Source organism: Pagrus pagrus (assembly GCF_965226575.1).
Source record: "Pagrus pagrus genome assembly, chromosome: 16".
NCBI classification, from domain to species: domain Eukaryota; kingdom Metazoa; phylum Chordata; class Actinopteri; order Spariformes; family Sparidae; genus Pagrus; species Pagrus pagrus.
Window position 1 is genome coordinate 29,960,569 of NC_140200.1, and position 20,187 is coordinate 29,980,755.

The 20,187-nt window shown below is 40.7% G+C and overlaps 1 protein-coding gene across 5 annotated transcripts in view; it reads left to right on the plus strand.

Moving 5' to 3' along the window:
* The first annotated feature begins 5,371 nt into the window (after positions 1–5,371).
* Positions 5,372–20,187, plus strand: part of LOC311272178 (uncharacterized protein) — a 40,151-nt gene continuing 25,335 nt past the window's right edge. For 3 of the 5 annotated variants that reach the window (XM_084378400.1, XM_084378401.1, XM_084378403.1), the window contains exons 1-7: positions 5,373–6,124; positions 6,551–6,637; positions 7,226–7,349; positions 7,439–7,541; positions 10,543–10,656; positions 10,737–10,853; positions 13,434–13,594. In XM_084378400.1, coding sequence (XP_084234526.1) covers positions 6,106–6,124; positions 6,551–6,637; positions 7,226–7,349; positions 7,439–7,541; positions 10,543–10,656; positions 10,737–10,853; positions 13,434–13,594 — 725 coding nt within the window. In that variant the 5' untranslated portion in view covers positions 5,373–6,105. Of the gene's footprint in view, positions 6,125–6,550; positions 6,638–7,225; positions 7,350–7,438; positions 7,542–10,542; positions 10,657–10,736; positions 10,854–13,433; positions 13,595–20,187 lie in introns of all 5 variants that reach the window. The other 2 variants (XM_084378399.1, XM_084378402.1) reach the window with 1 other exon arrangement.

The window sequence follows — 20,187 nt, forward strand, 5'->3', positions numbered from 1 at the left end:
CGTCGTAGTGGCACAACAAACGAACATTGGTTCCGCAACAGAAACGTATAGAACAAAATACAACTGTTCTTTATATAGTGGCTATGACCCTTTTAAACTTGCTAATTTACCTACATTTCAGTAAATTCGATTAGTTATTTATCATATAAAATTATAGAATTAATTGTGAATTAATTATCAGTTGTGCATCATGAACATTGAGTATTTTATAACAGCACCCACAGTTCACCCATAAATGAATTATAAGTCATCATCTCCTCCCTCTTTGACAGGGGCATAAGCAAACTAAGCTGCTGCTTGGGGCCCCCTTCGAATTTTTTTTTTTTTTTTTTACATATTAAATAAATTGAACAAGTGACATAAATGAATGAATAAATGAATAATTCAAGACAAGATGATTCTGATTTCATGACCAATATACCTGTCAAAAAGCAAAAGGCTATGAACCTGAACGAATTTAGGTATTGCCCTTCTCCAGCTGGCCATCCCAAAAATGCACCAGAATACAGGAAATCATATCTACCAAATTCAGAATTTTCTGGGGGAGGACCCCTAGACCCCCCTTCCCCCATTTGCACCCACTTTTGTACAAATAAGGTAGGGGGGTCCTTATGCATCGGTGCCCAGGGGGACAGTAGTTCATAATCTGTCATTGTATTAATACAATTGATAATGTAACATTATAGTGTGACATTTGTGTCAATAATTGTCAAGCACAGGTGACTCCGCGTTGGTGGGAGGGGGCCCCAAATCAAATTCTGCTTAGGGCCCCCAAAATGCTTGGGCCAGCACTGCTCCATGCTGATGAAAGTCAGGTGAAGTCTCATAGTCCTCAAAACATTTCTGGAGCTTCACAGTTAAACAGAGTTGCAGCATTCTGCTAAACAACTAAAGTAGCTGGAGACTTGTTTTAAAATGGAAAGACAACCACAAAGCTGTGGGGGGTTATGACGGAATTTACATTATTAGGTGAGCTGTTCCTTTAGACCCAGTTTTTAATGTTGCAGATACATGGTGCATAAACCAGCCCATGTACACGTAAAGCAAAACTTTTTTAAAATGTCTGCAGTAAAATAAGCTTGCATGTAAACTCCCTTTATCAAAGTGTCTCAAAGTCAAAATGCATAGTTAAGTAATGTGTTGTCAGTCTGTGACCAGAGTCAAGTTGGAATACAGAGCAAGCTAAAATAACTATTCAAGTCACAGCTTCAGGGTCAGCGGTGCACCTAAGGATCTATATTGGATGTATATTAAGGAGGTTATCAGTGGGCTTTTTCCACTGCATATCAAATTTGTGTGAAGTCAGTTGAGCACATTCATGCTGGCCGTTCCTCAAGTGCCACTCATAGGACAACAAGGACAAGTACACCCAATACATTATTTCCCTTATTATTTTTCCTCCCCTAGGCCATGTTTCCTCTGTGAGGCTGACCCAGATCTGTGAGAAAGACAGTGGCTGAAACTATGTTTGTTGGTTTTTTGCTGCAACTGAAGTAAGCCTACCAAGAATGTGTCCAATAGAAAAAACAATGTAATTCATGAAGAGGTGAAATCAGCATGACAGAGACCTGCAGGGAGGACACAGATGCATCTTAAAGAGTCAAGGTGTGAAACAAGGCTGAGACTCAGCACTTAGTCTGAATCAAGAAGGACCTCTGAACGATCAGGTGTGCATATAAATCTTAATGATCACTGACCTCAGCTCTGATGACCTCAAAACTTTGCTTAATTTTTACTAAAATGTAGTTGATGCTGCAGAAAACTGAGATTTTTCTGTTTTCCACACTACTCGTGCAGTGTGAAATATGCTTAATTAGGACAGAAGGCAGATAAACATGGTCTCTGTAAAGCCATTCAGATGTATGATTTAGTTTAGTTGAGTATGTTGAAGATGAAAGTGATTTTATTGAGGTCACTATAGGAATAAAATAAATGGCTGTTTGCAAATAAAATATTCAATGTTAATGAAGCATCACTGACTGATCACTGATTGTAAGTTAAAAACAACAGTGGCCCTAATACTGATGCTTGGGTCATCATATTTGAAAAGTGAAGATGTGTCGACACACACCAAATCATTCCGATCACGTGTGTGTGTGATTACACCAGACGTTAGTGTTCATCCAGATAATCTGTGTTTTTTACTCCAAGATGATCTGGTTATATCAATTAGAGTAGAGTAAATAATCGACTGCAAGTCTATTGGATGAGCTCTCTCAGCCTTGAAGTCTGAATAACATGTTGATCTCATGAAAGTTAGACAAGCTCTCCATCATGTTCCTGTCTCTCTGTAGTCTCTGAAGAAAAACAGATAAAGTATTGATTCGACATATTAGGCCAAAGTTAAACAAAGCTTCTGGGTTAGAATGCAGTTAGACCAGTCAAGTGCATTGACAGAGATTACTTGGCTGTCCCTACACAGGAAATACCTGCAGCACAGGTGTACTTAGAGGTTTTGTACTGCACAAAATAATAATAAATCAAAGCTGCAGCAGCTGAGGTATCCTGACTTTAATACAGAGTGTGGGTCAAATTCTAAAATACTACATCTTACAGTTCCCAAGATGCAAATGGAATCCCTCACAGAGAGACACAGATTGTTGCTAATGGTACGACAGTCTCTGTTGATTGAGTCTTTGTAAAGCTCAGTTTGTTCAGAGTTCTTCTCATATTGCCCTTTTTTACACAAAACATAAATAAGTGTATCTACATGTAAATGAACCTCTTATTGAGTTATATATGTTCCAGTCAGGACATATGGTTGATGAATTGTAATAAATCTATCAGCTTTCTTTTAAGTCTCTTTTATTCTTGTATGCACAAAAAAAGTGTAAATTACAAAAATTATGTCATTAACTTCCTGAGAATATAAAGCCAAGATCTGAGGAGCCCAATTAGTCCTGAAAGATTAGTTATAAATTTTATCTTCTGCTCACATGTATGGAGTTAATATAATTTATCATAATGTTTAAAAACTAAACTGCCACAAAAATGTTCCTTGCATGGTGTTTTGAATGAGGATGATATTTTTTCATACATGATTCATTTCTTCTGCACACAAAATGGCTTCTTCTGGTGATCATAGGCTTGTATATCTTGTGCGCACAAGACTAAAAGATATAGGACTTTAATTTGTCAGGACTAGAAGGGCTCCTTGGTCCTGCGAGTAAATTTGATACAATGTACAGTAATTAGACCTCTGTGTTGGGAAATTAATATACAGAAATATTTTCATTAGCTTGAATCAGGGCTGCATGAGTGGTCCCACCATGAGGTTCAGTGTGTTCCACCAGTTTACTCTCCAAAATACTGTTCTTCAATGCCCTGCACCAATTTGAGTCACAGCTCTACTGTTTTTCTCCCATTTATGACTCCCATTTGCTGTTCTGTACAGGGTGAAGTCCTCTAGCTGCACCTCGTCCTTCTCAATGAGTGAGAGAATCAGACAGAATGAGAAAGAAATACTGACCAAATATCCTTGAAAGAATAAGAAGAATTCCCATTTCTTCAAGGACTAATCCTAACCCAAGCCATAGCATGACCAGATGTCGAACCAAGAACCAACCAAATAAACCAGAACTGGCCGTCATATGGGCCACAGCTCATTCTATTCTGGTGGGCTGAACCTGGCCCAGACTTGGGCCAGATGTGGTTTATTTGGAGCCAGGAGTAGACCGCCCAAGTGCCATCATTACCTGTGGTATGTGGGTGGGATGAGGGTGTCTGGTAAATTTTGCTACCTGGGTATTTTGTAAAATCTGATGTTATTTTCTGTCGATCAGCAGAAAATGACTGAATGAAAACTGATTAATATTAGTCTATGCCAGAGTTTCAGACAAGTTAATGGCAGAGGGGCGATAATTCTGCATCCATCCATCCAAAATTAGAAGTATTTCATATAAAAATGCTGTTGCAGTGTACTTTGTTATTTTCATTCTTTAAAAGTTACCAGAATGCAGGAAACAAGTCTCTGAAAGTCTAGTTCTTCTAGGAAAGGAGCCCCACATCCCCTCTTCAGTTTGGAGGTCTACAAGTTGGCAGGTAGACGAAAAAGAATTAGACAGAAAAACGGATTATACTTTCAGGTCCGACCAAGGGTTGGGTATGAAAGTATAATCCGTTTTTCTGTCAAAACCAAAAAACGAATAAACGGAAACAGCGCCCCTTTTTCCTTTTATCGTTTTGAATCAAAAACGGTAAAACGGTTTTTGCTGTCAGCATCAAAAAACGAGAAAACCAAAAAACCAAAACCAAATAACGGCCGAAATTTGTTTTTTGCAAATTCATTTTTTTCGTTTCTTTTTTTAATGAATATGACGGCGGACAGACCGGAAGCGGATGTGAAGTGTAAAACCATCAATATAATAGTTTAGCGTGCTGGCGCTAACTTCTTAGCATATTATAGACTACCGTCCTCTTCCTACACCATATGGTTCACATTTATTTTACTTCTGTGAAACTATAACAGCTGGTTGTTTGGAAGAACGTGTTAGACCTATAATTATAATTTTAGCCGAGTGTGTGAATGCACTTTGTGGAAAAACTTTACTATTAGCTAGGCTTTACGTTCCCTGCCTAAATTAAGAACATCTATCAAGTCACCCACAGTCAAGACTAGGTGTCCTGACAGTGCAGGTCTGCAGCCAGACTGTCTTGAATGATTTTGAAAATGAGAACTTATGACTTAAGTGCAGTTGTTTAGCCACAGGGTGGCGCAGTTTTTACATGAACAGTAGACCTCAGGGCTACCACGGCGGATGATGGCCAACACAGCCAGGCTCTGTGTTCATGATGCGGCTCAACAAAAACTGAATCCCCGGACAGACCCAACTGGTGTCACGGCGGTGATGAGCTGCGCCTGTGATCACTTCATTTCAGTCGGGAGGAGCAGGTTGATTTAATGGAGAGCTGTGAGGAATAGCCTACAAAAAAGTGATCACAGCCAAATATGACAATGAGGCAAGCTTTTAATTTCTGACAGCATTGCTCATTAACATTCGCCCATTTAAACAAAATAAACGATAGCAACAGCTGTCTGTTTTCTTCCTTTTGTCTTTACCCTTGCTGCCACGACACAGTGATCAGTTCCATGATAGCCTCCTGGAAGGGGCGTGGCTGTTGGTTTACAGCATTGTAGAATAAACTGCATACAATTATAATTATAGGCCTAACACGTTCTTCCAAACAACCAGCTGTTATAGTTTCACAGAAGTAAAATAAATGTGAACCATATGGTGTAGAAAGAGGATGGTAGTCTATAATATACGCTAAGAAGTTAGCGCCAGCACACTAAACTATTATTTTGACGGTTTTACACTTCACTTCCGCTTCCGGTCTGTCCGCCGTCATATTCGCCGTCATTCATGAATTTGCAAAAACCAAATTTCGGCCGTTATTTGGTTTTGTTTTTTTTGTTTTTGATTCAAAACGAAAAAAGGAAAAAGGGGCGCTGTTTCCGTTTATTCGTTTTTTGGTTTTGACAGAAAAACGGATTATACTTTCATACCAGGACCATTTCAGCATCTTAAAGGAGCAGTACGTAAGAAATTTAGTTGGAAACATAAAAAAATAACAAAAGTTCACTAGAATGTGAAGAAATAAAAGTAAGCAAATCTGTGGATTGTGTTGCAGAAATGTATACTGAATTTAGCATGCTAACCAGGTAGCCATGGCCCGCCCCGGTCCAAAGCTCCTGTGCTAGTGGTGTTGACACCAACCTTCCCCTAGTACTTATCTCCCAGTCCGGGTGACTTTTTGTCATTCATGGCCTCGGACCTGTTTGATATGTGCCGGACTCGTCACAGCGGGGCCGGGTCGTGTCTCCAGTACAGTCCGTCCTCCTCCGGGTTTCTCCGCCCACACTGCTTTATAAACGACCTGAACAACATCCAGTCAGCGGGCAGAGCTCACAGCGAGGCGGAGTGGATGCAACATGGCGGAAAGAGGCAGCGAGCAGCCGCGGTCCCCCCGGTCCTCCCGGTCCAGGTCTCCAGCACCGCAGTAGACCTGTTTAATGTGGACTCAGGTCTGTGGGAACAGTGAGGCGACACTTCGACACCACAGGAGACAACCTGCCGTGACACAGCCGCTGCCGAGGAACTACAGATGAGCCGACACGCAACAGGTAAGACAGGTGCAGCAGCGCCTCCATCTTTATCCACTGAGACTGAGTGGCGGGAAACTGGTTCAAATGATAACAACAGCTCCGGTTTCATAGTCTTCATCTTCATAGTCTTCATCACTTCATCAGGTCACAACTATAGTCTTCATCTTCATCACAGCTATAGTCTTCATCACTTCATTGGGTCACAACTATAGTCTTCATCTTCATCACAGCTATAGTCTTCATCACTTCATCAGGTCACATCTATAGTCTTCCTCACTTCATCAGGTCAGATCTATAGTCTGCATCACTTCATCAGTCCAGTGTTTAAAGACAGCGAGGGATCTTCTGGAGCAGTTGCTCCAGCGTCCACACAGTGACAAGTGGTGGAAATAGTTTTATATATATTAAATTATATAATTATATAATCTCCCTCCACCCTTGCAGGCGCCCAGGAGCTGGTGCAGGACGGTGCTCCCTCCCTGCCGCTGCCTGCAGATCGTGTGCTCACCTCTGGCGCTGTGCTCTTCCCTGGTAACTGTTAATCCACACTGCTCTGCATCTTCACAGGCTTCATGTACGGCGGTGGATTATACTGCAGGCAGCTCAGGCCTTCTGAGGAGTGGAAGTGTTGGTTAAAGGAGACGTTCACCCAAAAGCGAAAGTTCCCTCATTACCTCGTCGTCCACAGACATTTCTGGAGCTTCACAGCAAAACGGCGCTGCAGCATTTTCCTGCTGGAGACTTGTTTTAAAGGGGCACTATGTAGTTAAAGGGAATAATTCAAACTCAGAATTTTAACATTTACAATATTAATGAGTTAATGATACAAACTTTTTTCCATAAGTGAATAAACAAGGTGTACTCATGACTGAATCTTAGTTTCTTTGGTTCCTTTAAGAGTATTTTGATGAGAGCTGACATCAACTCTTGTGGTTGTATTGAAGTGACAGATGGTGAGAACACTTATTGATTTTTTTTTTTCGATACATAATCCAGCCTGACCTCAGAATGATTTGAACTGACTGCATGTGTGAAGCTAAATGTTCTGAACTTAGTCTGGATCCAGAGTTTGCAGGCAGCCCTGAACATGTAACATTATGGTGTAATGTGTCTGTACAGGTGCTTTTGATCAACATGGCTGCCCTCTGATCGTGTTCCCAGTGGACGGACAAGCCAAACTCTCCTCAGAACTCGGCAAAGCAGAAGTGGTGGACTTCATAAATTACTTTCTATGTCTGCACAAGTATGTAGAGTCAGACTGCTCTTTGTGTGTGTATATGTGTGTGAGCGAGAGTAGACTGTGCTGATGGTTGGATCATCTCTCTCTGACAGTAAGAGGCAGGAGAAGGACAGTCTGGTGTCGGTGGTGGCTGATCTGAGGCATGCCTCGCTCCAGACGATCCGGTTCATCTCTGAGACTCTGATCCTTCTCGAGGTACAGTTGTGGTGGAGGGCACTGTGTGCTGCTGCTTCTAGCTTGTTTGAAATGAATGTTCTCAAACTAGATATCCATCGGGAAAGTCTTCTGAACGCCTGCCTCTTTACCATCAATGCACCAATCACAGCTGAGTATGAACAACAGTCATCATTCAACTTTAACATCTTTGAAATCTGTACGCTCTCAGACTGTCAAGAACACCTATTTTCCTCACAGAACGGACTTTTACCGCATTTCTACAGCATTAGTGGCTGATTGTGGGAACTGGAGCTGGTACGAGTGTTTCCACCATGACAGAGTTATCAGACAGAACCAGGTGTATGTGTGGATATTTCTGTGTTTGAACGTACACCTCTGTGTTAGCGGTGAGTTTTATCCATCTTGTCCCGGATGCTTCAGTGTGGTTAGTAATACAAAGAGCTCTCTAAAGGGAAATTTTCAGCAGCTGCTCAGTTTTCTTTGAGACAGCAGTGCTTTCACAAACGGATGCAAAGACAGACTCCCTCTTGTCTCTTGCAACCATGAAACTTGCAGGCATGTTTGTTTTGATTGTATCATTGAAATACTGGGCTCTGATTGGACCGTTGTCTCCTACTCTTTCTCACAGTAGTGGTGTATGACAAAGTGGTTAATAAATCATGTGATGTGTTTTTTTTATGTCCTGAGCAGAGAATGAATGAAAACAGTGACGATCAGCTTGTTGTTTAAAGGTCTTAAGTGTAGATGGGTGCTGTAGAAAATGACTGACTGCAGTTGTTGGTGACAACATCTGAATTATATCTGTCATGTTGTGCTGCTGGGCGCCTAGTGAGTCTTTCAGTAGAGTTGTTCAGCACCAGCATGTGTTGTTGAGGTTCTCTTCACATGAATAGCATTCTGTCACATCTTCAGCGTTTCAGTGTGTATGTGGGAACAAACTGAGCATGTGATTATCCCTCTGCACATAAATGCTTTTAGCTTGTATACTGACGTCCCAAAAAATCAACAACCTGTAACCCCCCCGCCCCCCCCAACTTAACTTGTGATCGGTGATTTCGTGTGGGCAGAGGAACGTACAACTCCAGGGTTGAGAAGAATGTCATTCCTCTCTGCTGCAGAAAAATGAGCCCAGTCTTTTTATATAAAACACGTGAATATTGTAAAGTATTGTACCAGTTTAGAGACTTGGAGGCACAGAGCAGCATGAACACAAGTTGGTCCTGTGCACTCGGCTGTCTTCAGCTTGTGATTGCCCTCTTGACTCGCAGAGCTTTTTCTTGCAGCATAAGGTTGTGCAACATTTGTGTTATGGATTCACGGAGCTGTAGTCTGAGCTCAAGTACAATACCAAGTGCGTCACATCTAGTGGAATTCCTTCGGGGGGGGGGTCACATGCATGGCTGGTCACATGCCTGGTTATTTAATAGAAAAACCTCCAGGGAAATTACATTAAATGAGGGCAGTTATGTAGGAGATGCTGCATTTTTGCATCCAGATCAACAGCTCCACATAGTTTCTGTGGTCTGGTTTGCTGGCCTGGGGGGTATTCCAGAAAGGAGGTTCAACAAACTCTGAGTCTATCCCTTGACTTACCCTGTGAAGTGAAACTCTGAGTTTTCAGTTCCAGAACAGCTGATCTGAGTTAGGTAAGTCGACTCTGAGTATGTTAACTCTGAGTTGAGCTCGTGCCTGACGACTAGTAAAAAGCCATCATCAATGGAGCTCCGATACTGTGATTCACCATGGCAACAGGGGAGAAAACAGGAAGCAGACATTTTCTGGGAAAAAAAAAAAAAAGTAGGCTAACATGGCTGCGGCCGTAATGAAAATCACTGACAGAGTTTTAGATGCGGTCGTCTTTTCATTTGGAATTTAACATCAGTTTCTTTCATATTAGCCTTTGGGGAAGTGGTTGAATGTTGTTCAATGTTTTATTTTAGGCTATTTTATTTAATTTAAATCGGCTGAAAATGAAATAGCCTACCTATAAAAACAGTCTCACGATGGCTCCTCCTCCTTCTTGCTGCTGAAGGTGATTGATTAACCTGCGAAGTGATTAAAAAAAAAAAAAAAAAAACCGCAGAGGATGGTTCAGATCTGAGATTAGTCAGCGATGACGTGTAGCCTGATATTCGCTGTGCGGCCGGAGAATATAAATGACGGACTGATGAGGAGCGGTCTACTGTTCGGTTCAGTCCTCGTCAGGGAGTGAGAGCTCATCTAAATTAATCTAAATTCTCCTCCTGGTGTAAAACTATGTGAATTATTTCTACTTCAACATGATCGGACTGAAGGAAAGGACAGCCGCTGTCAGACAGCTCTGTCAGACTCAGAGTTTCTTCAGGTAGGCTAAACCTGCCAGTGAGCAGGTTATGTTCACAGAGTCAGTTACCGCGGTAACAGACCCAGAGTTTAAGTTATCTCTCTTTCTGGAACTGAAAACTCAGAGTTTCTCTCATCTCAGGGTTAACAAACTCAGAGTTTTCACAAAACCCGCTTTCTGGAATACCCCCCTGGTGTCCACATGCATACCAACATGTTTCTGTATTATAATGTGTGAATACGAACTGCTGGACGACAAACCTCACACATAACTGTCACTCGGTCTTCATTCATTTGTACGGGTCCACCAGAACTGAACATGACTTTGTGTGATAGATTTAGTTAAAGGTACATTTATTATTGAATAATGACTGACAACATGATGTGCAACTGAAACAAATCAGTGGATTCTGCCTGATAGCAGTGTTGTCACTTTTTCTGAATGTCATGTCAAACATGAGTGTTTAGGTTATTTAATTTACTGTTGAGGGAGTGGACACGCATGTTACTGGTTGTATAATTGGTAGGGTGGGATCCATTGTTATTGATGTTGGACTTGTCGTGCCCTCTGCTGCTTTGATCTGGACCCTTCTTCAATCCATCCCAGTGAAATCCTAAACTGTTGGAAGGCAGCAAGAGCAACACATCATTTAGGTCAGTGTTGATGTAAAGACAAGTTTTCTGTTCACCTTCCTAGCTGCACAGGCGGACCATCCACGGTGTGTACATCATTCAGCCCAAAAAGAAAGATGCTTTGAAGCTGCTGCTGAAGCTCCTGGCTCCATCCAGGTCTTACACTGCCTCTTTTAAGGTAAATTCAACAAAAACACACTGTAGCCCGGGGTTAATTTTGGGTCCGACTTCAGTAACACTCATCTCATCTTTCTGCAGAAAGTCCTTCTGAAAGAAATCTCCGAGCTCTCCAACTACATTGACAGAAGCCAGCTAACCGTGCCGCTGGGTGGCTACTTTATTTACTGTCACCAGAGTTGGGCTGCCTTCATTAAGGTACTTTATTCAATATATAGCAGATTTTACAATATCAGGTTTCTCTGCAGTGGTCAGGGATCAAACCCCCAGCCTTCTGACTGATGGACGACCACTCTACTGTACCTGTTGAGCAATGACGGCCACATAGATTTCTCCATAGTGGAGCTAGCTCGTGTTTATTTCTTCCACTTGTGCACTTTGCTCCACACGCCCTGGGTGGGAGTAGACTAAGTACTTGCACATGTGCTTTATAGCATTAAGTATTAATGTACAAAACTATTTCCATTATGATGTCCTGAAGCTTGTTGTTGGCAGCTCACAGCTGATAAACTTCAACATTTTATATGAAACATGACTTGTGCCGTTGTCTTCATGTAGCCTACCAGTGCACTATGACACTATGAAATACCTTCACATCTATTTCAACCTACTACGTATGAACAAATGACACCAACTTGTGTTTTGCATCATGTTGATGTCACCATAGTTGAGCTGGTTGAAAAGATGTGAGGTTCAGACTGAATATCAGCCAGAGTTCAAGGAGAAATCACTGGTGGAGTCCCAGTTGTGCTTACTTGCTTAAACAAGTCATATAAGACATGTTTATAAAGTTAAAACAAGATAAGAATAAAAAATGTTGTTACACTGTAGAATTATTTCTCTAAAGAGATTATGTTAGTATTCAGTAAATGTATCCAATAAAAACTCATCCCTCTACAAGTCAACCATTCTGACCAACAACTGTCTAATTACAACTGAACCTGTGAAGCTTCACACAGTGTGTGTTAGTGAGCACACCAAGATCAAGATTCATTCAGTTGTCCCGAAGGAGATTTGTCTTTTAAACATAAAAATACTTATAATACATTACATATATCAGACACAAGATATAAGTACATAACACGACACAAGTGCAAACAATACAGTGAGTGCCAAATACATCCCATCCCTCCTCATACCCACCTTCTGGCCTGAGTTTAGGAGATTCACTGATATGGGGATGAATGAGTCTTTATATCTGTTCGGGTATCTTCTGTTTTATTTAATTGGGTCCCTGTAATGTCAGACAGATGGAAGCAGCTTATATTGATTGTACAGGACATGTGAGGGTTCAGCAGTAATTTTCCTGTCGGACTAGTATCTCAAAGAGCTGGAGGAGGGTTGGATGCTCCCTCACCTTCACTTTTAATGCTGTGTGGACTACTCTATTTAATTCAGATTTCAGCTTAACTGATAGATTCCCAAACCAAGCTGCCATTCCATATCTGAGTATACTCTCTCTCACAGCATGATAAAACGCCAACATCATATTCTTCGTTTGTCTCTAAACACCCTGAGTCTTAAATAAAGCTTTTGCTGGATCCTGCTGCACACAGACACATGCTCATCCCAGGACACATTCATTGTTTAATCACACAACTGTTTATCTGATGTACAACACCACAGCCAAATGTTTCTCCCCGCTACATTTAGCATGTATATGATGGAGGCCGTCTCAGCTAACTCGGCCAGGAGATGTTTTAATTTGTTAACCAATTCATGAGATCCGTCCAGGCGGCCTGCGTCTATTGTTTGTTACCTTGGAGAAGCTTGTGCAAATGCCTCGTGTAATCAGCTGACCTTATTAGCAAGTGAAAGGAGCCCCTCTTTCCAGTGTACGTTTCAGCAGGGGACATGACAGTATTCATTAACCACCGCAGCTCTCTGCCTCTCACAGATCTATTTAGGGTGCAACAATAGTCTCCACTAGAACTACAATTAGGTTCTGTGTGTTGAGCAATCGATCACCTCGATCCATCGTGAGAATGATATTAAGACTCTTAAAGTAAGTATGAATCATAGATTAAGCAGCCATGCTTTAAGCTTATCAAAAGTAAAATAATTTAAATGGTAACGGTGACAGGTAAAGGCAAAATCTGGGCTATAACAACATAAATGGGTCATTCCAACTCACCTAGAACCTCCCAGTTCACGTCCTTGATCTTCGAAGAAATTAATGTTGAAACTTCTATTAAATTCATGGGACCTGGTTAAAATCCTACAGCTGTACTCCAAATCCTTTTTTAAGTTTGGCCCTCTGAGCCAAATTTGAGCATTTTGTGATTCTCTGGGATGTTCAAGACACATTTCAACACAATCCAGTGAAACATAAGACATTGGTGAGGTTCTGAATAAACATGCAGAGACCCTTCATTAATTCAAATAGTTGGTGCTGAATGTTTACAGTCATCAAATTAATATCAGGAAGTATTTTTTTTTTTTTTTTTTAAATGAATGAAGAATGTGTCATTTTCAAAAGTTCATATCTTGCAACCAAACTTTGGTTCTGTGTTGTATGAATGTATTTCTGTCACATCTAGAAGAGGGTTGAACTTCAAAAATTCATTACTTACAAAGTATTTGGAGTACGTATATATGATTTTGGAAGGTTCCATGAATTTAATAGAAGTTTCAACATGAAAATCAATGACATGCACTGGGAGAAGTTCTGGATTTTGGGTGAGTTGGCCTGGAATGACCCATAAACAAATGAACATGAACCATCCTGCACTGATTATGATAGTGGCTATTTAAATGTCTCTCTGCTGCTGCTTGCAGGAGATTGATGTGTTTGTCCAGGAGTTCCTGTCTGTGGTCCAGCGGCTGCCCTCATGTATCTTCACCCTGCATGCTCTGTCCAGGCTGCCGTTGCCCTCCACCTTCAGCGAGCTCCAACACTTCTGCTCCACCAACGAAGCCAAGTTCCAGCAGCTCAGGAGGTCAGGCTCACAACTGTTGTCCTGCTTCTGTTGTAGGCCAATGCTGGTTCAACACTTTTGCTGTCCAGCATTGAAAAGCAGGAAACATGATCACTCAGCATTGTTTGACATAGATGGATTCTTTTACTCCTCTTTCAAACCATCTGTCTTCTCTGGACAACATATTTGCATTGTTGTCTTCAAAGGAATGATTTGTCTCCTTCAGATGTAAGTGCGCAGCAGAGTCTTTACCTGAGGAGTTGGACCTCCTGTGTTGTGCCATTCGTTTATGGAGAGGTTGTTTTGGCTCCCCAATGTACAAATCTGTGAAGTCCTGGCTGCATTAAACAGCATCAACTACATTACTCTGTTTATGCCTGGGTGTTTTGTCCTGAGGATGGACAAGTTTCTGCCTCAGTGTGTTGGTAGGTTTAAAGTGAACCGGGATATGATGTTTAGTAAAGATCCTCCTGAGTTTCTCAGATGTTCCTGCGACATAGGGAATGATGATGTTGTTACGTTTTCTCGTCTCCCCCTCTCTGTCTACTCTGGATCTTTTAGCAGTTTTGACATAGGTCAAGTTTGGGTAGCCACAGGTTGTTTTTTTTTTGCTCCAAGTCTTTTTATTGATTTTTATAGATAGTGTACAAAATCAGAAGCATAGGTGGATAGAAATAATACAAATGAGCATCATACCCCCCCCCCCCCCTCGCTCCAACAGAGCCCCATCCCAGCAACAATATTACTGTACCATCCAACAACCTAGTAGTGATTGAACTTGTATGCAACCACTTATATGACATGCATCACTTGCGTATCAAAATTACATATCCAAAAAAAAATGTATATTAAAACAAAACAGTATGGTACATAAGTGAATAAAAAATAAATAAATAAATAGATAAAATAAAAAAAAAATAAAAAATCAACAAGTAATCAAGAATGGTCCTTATGGGTTTCAAATTATACCAAAATACAGGATCAGCCATATAAAACACCAATATTAGTGAAATCCAATTTCTCTATATAACTTAAAAAGGGTTCCCATGTAGCATAAAATGTTTGAATACATCCTCTTGTAGAATAGCGAATCTTCTCTAATACCAAATGGTGAAGAAGGTCATTTATCCACATCTTAAAGGTTGGGGGAAGTTTTTCCTTCCACTTAAGGAGTATTAATCGCCTAGCTATGAGAGATGCAAAGGCTATCATATTCTTTGCCTGTCGGTTAAGGTGAGTGTCTTGTAGAGTTATTCCAAATATGGCTGTGATGGCAGAAGGTTCTATAGGTACTTGTAAGACATAGATATATACATAAAGGCTAGATGTCTTACGGCGGAGTCTAGAACGTCCTCACAGGTCGGCCATCTTGGTACAGGTTAGCTCTCTGGCTGTATCTGTGGAACCTAAGGTAAAGTCAGTGATCTGCACAAACACTTACTCTTATCTCGCTGAAACCTTGATGGATTTACAAACAGTTTGGTTTCTTACAAACGTCATTAACGTGGTTATAATTCTGGATGCTTGAACATGTTGAAATCGCATCTTTTCTCTTTGAAGAAATCATCACAGTTTTAGTTTTAAGGATTTTTAGCTCCTCTTCTGGGTTTATAATGGGTGTGTATTGCGTGAGCTAGAGTGGGTGACATCATCGCTAGAGTGGAGAGCAGCTGCAAAAACTTTAGAAAAAACCCTCTTCAGCTTGATTTGGGTCCCACATCTTTTACTTCACATAGACAATATATACATAGAAATGTAGGAAATCTTGTTGGCTTTCAGATGATGGTCTTATTTCAGATATAGGACTTAAACTTTTGGCTGTAGAAGCCCTCGAGCGACAAGCGCTCCAGCAACTCCCCCATAAACCGCAGTGTTAACTTTGAGCCTAAATTTCTGGAGTGGAGCAGACGGTACAGGTTTTGTCTCTCGCTCTGGCTCCCTCATTTTTTCACTCTACAGAAATAAAAAACACATCACACGTTCAGCAATGTCTCCTATTACTCACTGTATACATATTTTGGCCACAACCATTACACTTTTGTCTAGACCTGCAGGTGTTTGGGAGGTGTTTTCTCATTCATCCTTATGGGGAATTTTTCAAATGTCATTTTACTACTGCTTCAGCATACGTTCAGCTATAGAAACCAGTCAACTATCAACATGTTCAGCTTTTTAAGCTCTTTCAGCCTTGTACAGTTCAGCTTTTTAGCTTTTCAACTTTTTCAAATATTAAGCTTTTGCAAAAATAATAGTAATATGGAAGCAAATGTAAAAATCCTCAAATCCTCTTCAAAACTCATCCACTTTCAACCTCTTCTTGTGTTAAAATATTTTCATTCAAAATTGGAAATATGGACTTGTATGGTTATTCGTCTCAAGGCCTCAATTATTCATAAGTATGCAGTGTCATAAACACATCTCTGTACAGGGTGGGGATTTCAACATGCAGCATTTCTTGATGTATAGCCTATTGTAGTCTACCTATTTTAGAACATTATTCTATTTTTTAGAACATAACATAATTATTCATAAGTATGCAGTGTCATAACTACATCTTTGACGTTTATAACAAACCAAACCGTTTGAAAATCGGTTGAAAATTGAGCAAGTTATGGTTATTTTAAAAGTACATGTTTCATTACAAACACAATGTTATGGGTGAGCGAGCTACCTGTACCAAGATGGCCGACCTGTGCGGACGTTCGACTCCGTTGGCCAGCAACGCGGACGAGACATCTAGCCTTTATATATATATCTATGCTTGTAAGACATCTGAAAAAGTTTTAAATATTAACTGCCAGAAATTGTCTAGTTTCGAACAAAACCAGAACATATGTGAGAGGGTGGCTGACATTTGCCTGCACCGATCACAAATAGGATTGATGCTAGGTGTGAACTTCGCTAGTCTCACTTTAGACCAATGAAGGCGATGCATAACCTTGAATTGGATAACTGTGTGTCGTAAGCAGATTGAAGAGGAATGTATTCTATTCAAAGCTCTTTCCCAGATCTCCTCAGGAAGTTCGAACCCCAAGTCACCCTCCCATTGAATCTTTAATGATGTCAAAGGCTCCAGATTATATGTATTTAGTAAGGAATATATTTTCCCAATTGTCCCTCTGGAACCTGAATTAAGCTTCAGAATGGAATTTAAGAGGGAGTTGGGTGGCTGGGACGGGAAGTGAATAAATGATGTTGATATAAAACTACGGAGCTGCAAAAATCTAAAAAAGTGAGAATTAGGGATGTTAAATTTAAGCATTAATTGATCAAAGGATGCAAATGTATTATCAATGAATAGATTCTCTATTGTGGCAACTCCTCTATTAGCCCATTCATGGAAAGCGCTGTCTATAATAGACGGCTTGAATTGGTGATTTTTTTATTATAGGAGCACAAGTGGGCAGATCCCTGAGAGAAAAAGCTTGTCTGAACTGTGTCAGAATTCTAAAAGAGTGTTTCACAATTGGATTTAAAGTGAATTTAGATATAGACTCCAAAAGAGGAAGTTTTGAGCAAAGTAGTGAATGTAACGAAGTATGAAGACAAGAGGAGCTCTCCATTCGTAACCACTCAGGGATAGTGTCACCTGATGCAGAATCTTTCCAAAACAGCATAGACCTAAGGTTGGCAGCCCAATAGTAAAACTGGAAGTTAGGGAGGGATAATCCTCCATGTTGACGATGCTGTTGTAAGATCCTTTTCCTTATTCTAGGGTTTTTCTTATTCCATATAAATCCTGACACCAAATTGTCCACTGACATAAAGAAAGATTTAGATAAGTGTAGGGGAATGCATTGAAATATATAAAGACATTTTGGCAAAACATTCATTTTAATTACATTAATTCTGCCTCCTAGTGACAGGGGGAGTAAGCTCCAACGTTCCAGATCTTGCTTAAGGTTGGTTAATAATGGTGAGAAATTAGCTTTGAATATGTCTTTAAAGGCATGTGTTATCCAGATTCCTAAGTATTTAAATTTCTGTGGACTGATTTTAAGTGGGAATAAACCGAAGTCAATTTGCTTAGCTGATGTGTTCACTGGCATAATTTCACTCTTTTGTAGGTTAATTTTGTATCCTGATATTTTGCCGAATTCCTCAAGCAGGTTCAGGGTATTTGGTAGACTAGTTAAAGGATGGGACAGATATAGAAGCATATCATCAGCATACAGGGACACCTTATTATCCGAGTCATATCTCCTTATTCCCTTTATATTGGCTTCACCACGTAACGCTAAAGCCAGTGGTTCAATCGCAATAGCGAATAGGAGGGGTGACAGAGGACAACCCTGTCGGGTGCCACGATGGAGAGGAAAGTAAGAAGAGAGGTTGTTGTTTGTTCGGACAGCTGCTAATGGAGAGGAATACAAAACTTTAATCCAGGAGATGAATTTTTCGCCGAAGCCGAAAAGTTTGAGAGTATGAAAGAGATAATCCCACTCCACCCGATCAAACGCTTTCTCAGCATCAAGTGATAGTAATGTTTCTGGAATGTCAGGTGGAGTGGGACCATAAAGAATATTAAAGGTATAATATGGAGAATGAGCAGAACACCGCCATCTAGTGTCTCGAGGTCGTAGTCGCAACAACAAAAAATAATTCCAGCAGTCGGGTTGCCAGGTTCGTGATTGGTGAAACGCAGTCATGTGACAGAGCCTGTGTTGGAAGTGTCTCCATCAAAACATAAACAAATGGAGTAAATGTAGCTCGCTACTACCCACCTCTGCAGCCAGAACAGAGCAACATTCATTTACAAGTTTAATACGCGGATCGGACCGGGTCGGGTCTTTACTCTGACACCAATGAAGCAGCTTGGAAACTGTTTAAACGGGCGATCGTTGGATGCAATGAAGGAGTTTAACGGCTTCAAAACGCACGCCGAAATAGCTACGTTTCTCCTCGACCGGTAAGCTAACTTTCATGTTTATTTAGCTGTAACGGCTAACGCTAACGGCTAACGCTAACGGTAACTGTCAGTCAAACTGCTCTGCAATATGGTGCGATTTGTCGGAGGGGATGAGTTCAAACAGGCTCGAACAGACCCGGCCCAGTAGCCTACAGGAGACCGGAGTCTGTTCGAGCCTGTTTGACTGACAGTTTGACTGACAGTTACCGTTAGCGTTAGCCGTTAGCGTTAGCCGTTACAGCTAAGTAAACATGAAAGTTAGCTTACCGGTCGATGAGAAACGTAGCCATTTCGGCGTGCGTTTTGAAGCCGTTAAACTCCTTCATTGCAGTCCATTGACTCCATGCTTGGCCTATGTTGACCCTCGACTTTGCCCTTCTCTGGTCACTCAGCTGCTGAGATAAATAACGCCGTCTTCTCTGAGGCTCCCAAACAGCTACATTAGCAAACTCCATCTCACCCAGTGCCAGCCTACAGTAGCTGCGCCGGAGCAACTGGCAACCCGCAATTTACAGCCACTATTGGCTGGTAAAATGTAAACAGAACGTGACAGAAAGTCATTGTCGAGCCCGTCAAAAATTTTAAAAATATTAATTTAGACTAAAAAAAAATTTTTTATGGAAAAGCAATACTTTCATTCTGTACCCCTCAAAACGCCCCGTGGATGTATTATTTTTAAAAAAATATTGCTTTTAATAAAAATTCTACATATTCAACCTTTAAATAGGCGTCTAATGTTAAAAAAGGAGTGACGCCCTTTAATAAAGCCTGTTTGATCGTCAGCCACAATTAAGGGCAAAACCACCTCTAAGCGGCAGGCCAGCATTTTAGAAAGAATTTTACTGTCTACGTTTAAGAGTGAAATGGGACGGAATGAGCAGCCACAGGTTTTAAGTGCTAACCTGATGTTCCTTCTCCTTTCCCTCTGACCTAGTGGGCACGGTCTCAGCCCCCCAGCTTGTGCTCTAGTGGGTGATGAGAGTCAAACAGCATCAACAGTTACTCCATGAATACCACACAGCCCTTAAACAATACAAGATTATATAAACGTATATGAAAATCCAGAACACTATGGTTTAAACCCACATCATATGACCACAGTTCACAAATTAAAATCATTTGAAAACACAAAGAAGAGAACCAAAATACTTGGACGGTCCAGTTACAATGAAAGAGCTACAAGGCTTGTGGTGTTGATGGTGTCAGGACAGAAATGTTACAACGCAGTAGCAGTATAAAATGGCTGAACTAAGATTATTACATTTGGGATTTAAAAAGTGGCATTTATCCTGAAACTTGGAACAAGGGTCTGATTTATTCCTACTTTTAAAGATGGAGATGATTTAAATCCCAGTAATTATAGAGGAGTCTGTGTAAATTCTAATTTGGAGAAACTATTTTGTAGTATAATAAATTAAAGAATACTGTCCGAACTGATGGAAGCAACAAACTAAGTAATCCCAAAAACATGTCAACTGTCCATAATCCAGAAACAAAGAGGAAGAATCGACAGAAAAAACTATGACCAATATTTTCAAAAGGTCAATTTTCAGTGAGTGAAAAACAGTGTTTACATGTGTAAGAAAGGCCCCACCTAAACATAGAAATCTTCTTTCATAATGTTATCTTTGTTCATTCATTCAAGCATTGATCTGTGTGTAGGTTTTCTGTACACATCAATGTTGAGGCTTCTGTCTTCTTCAGT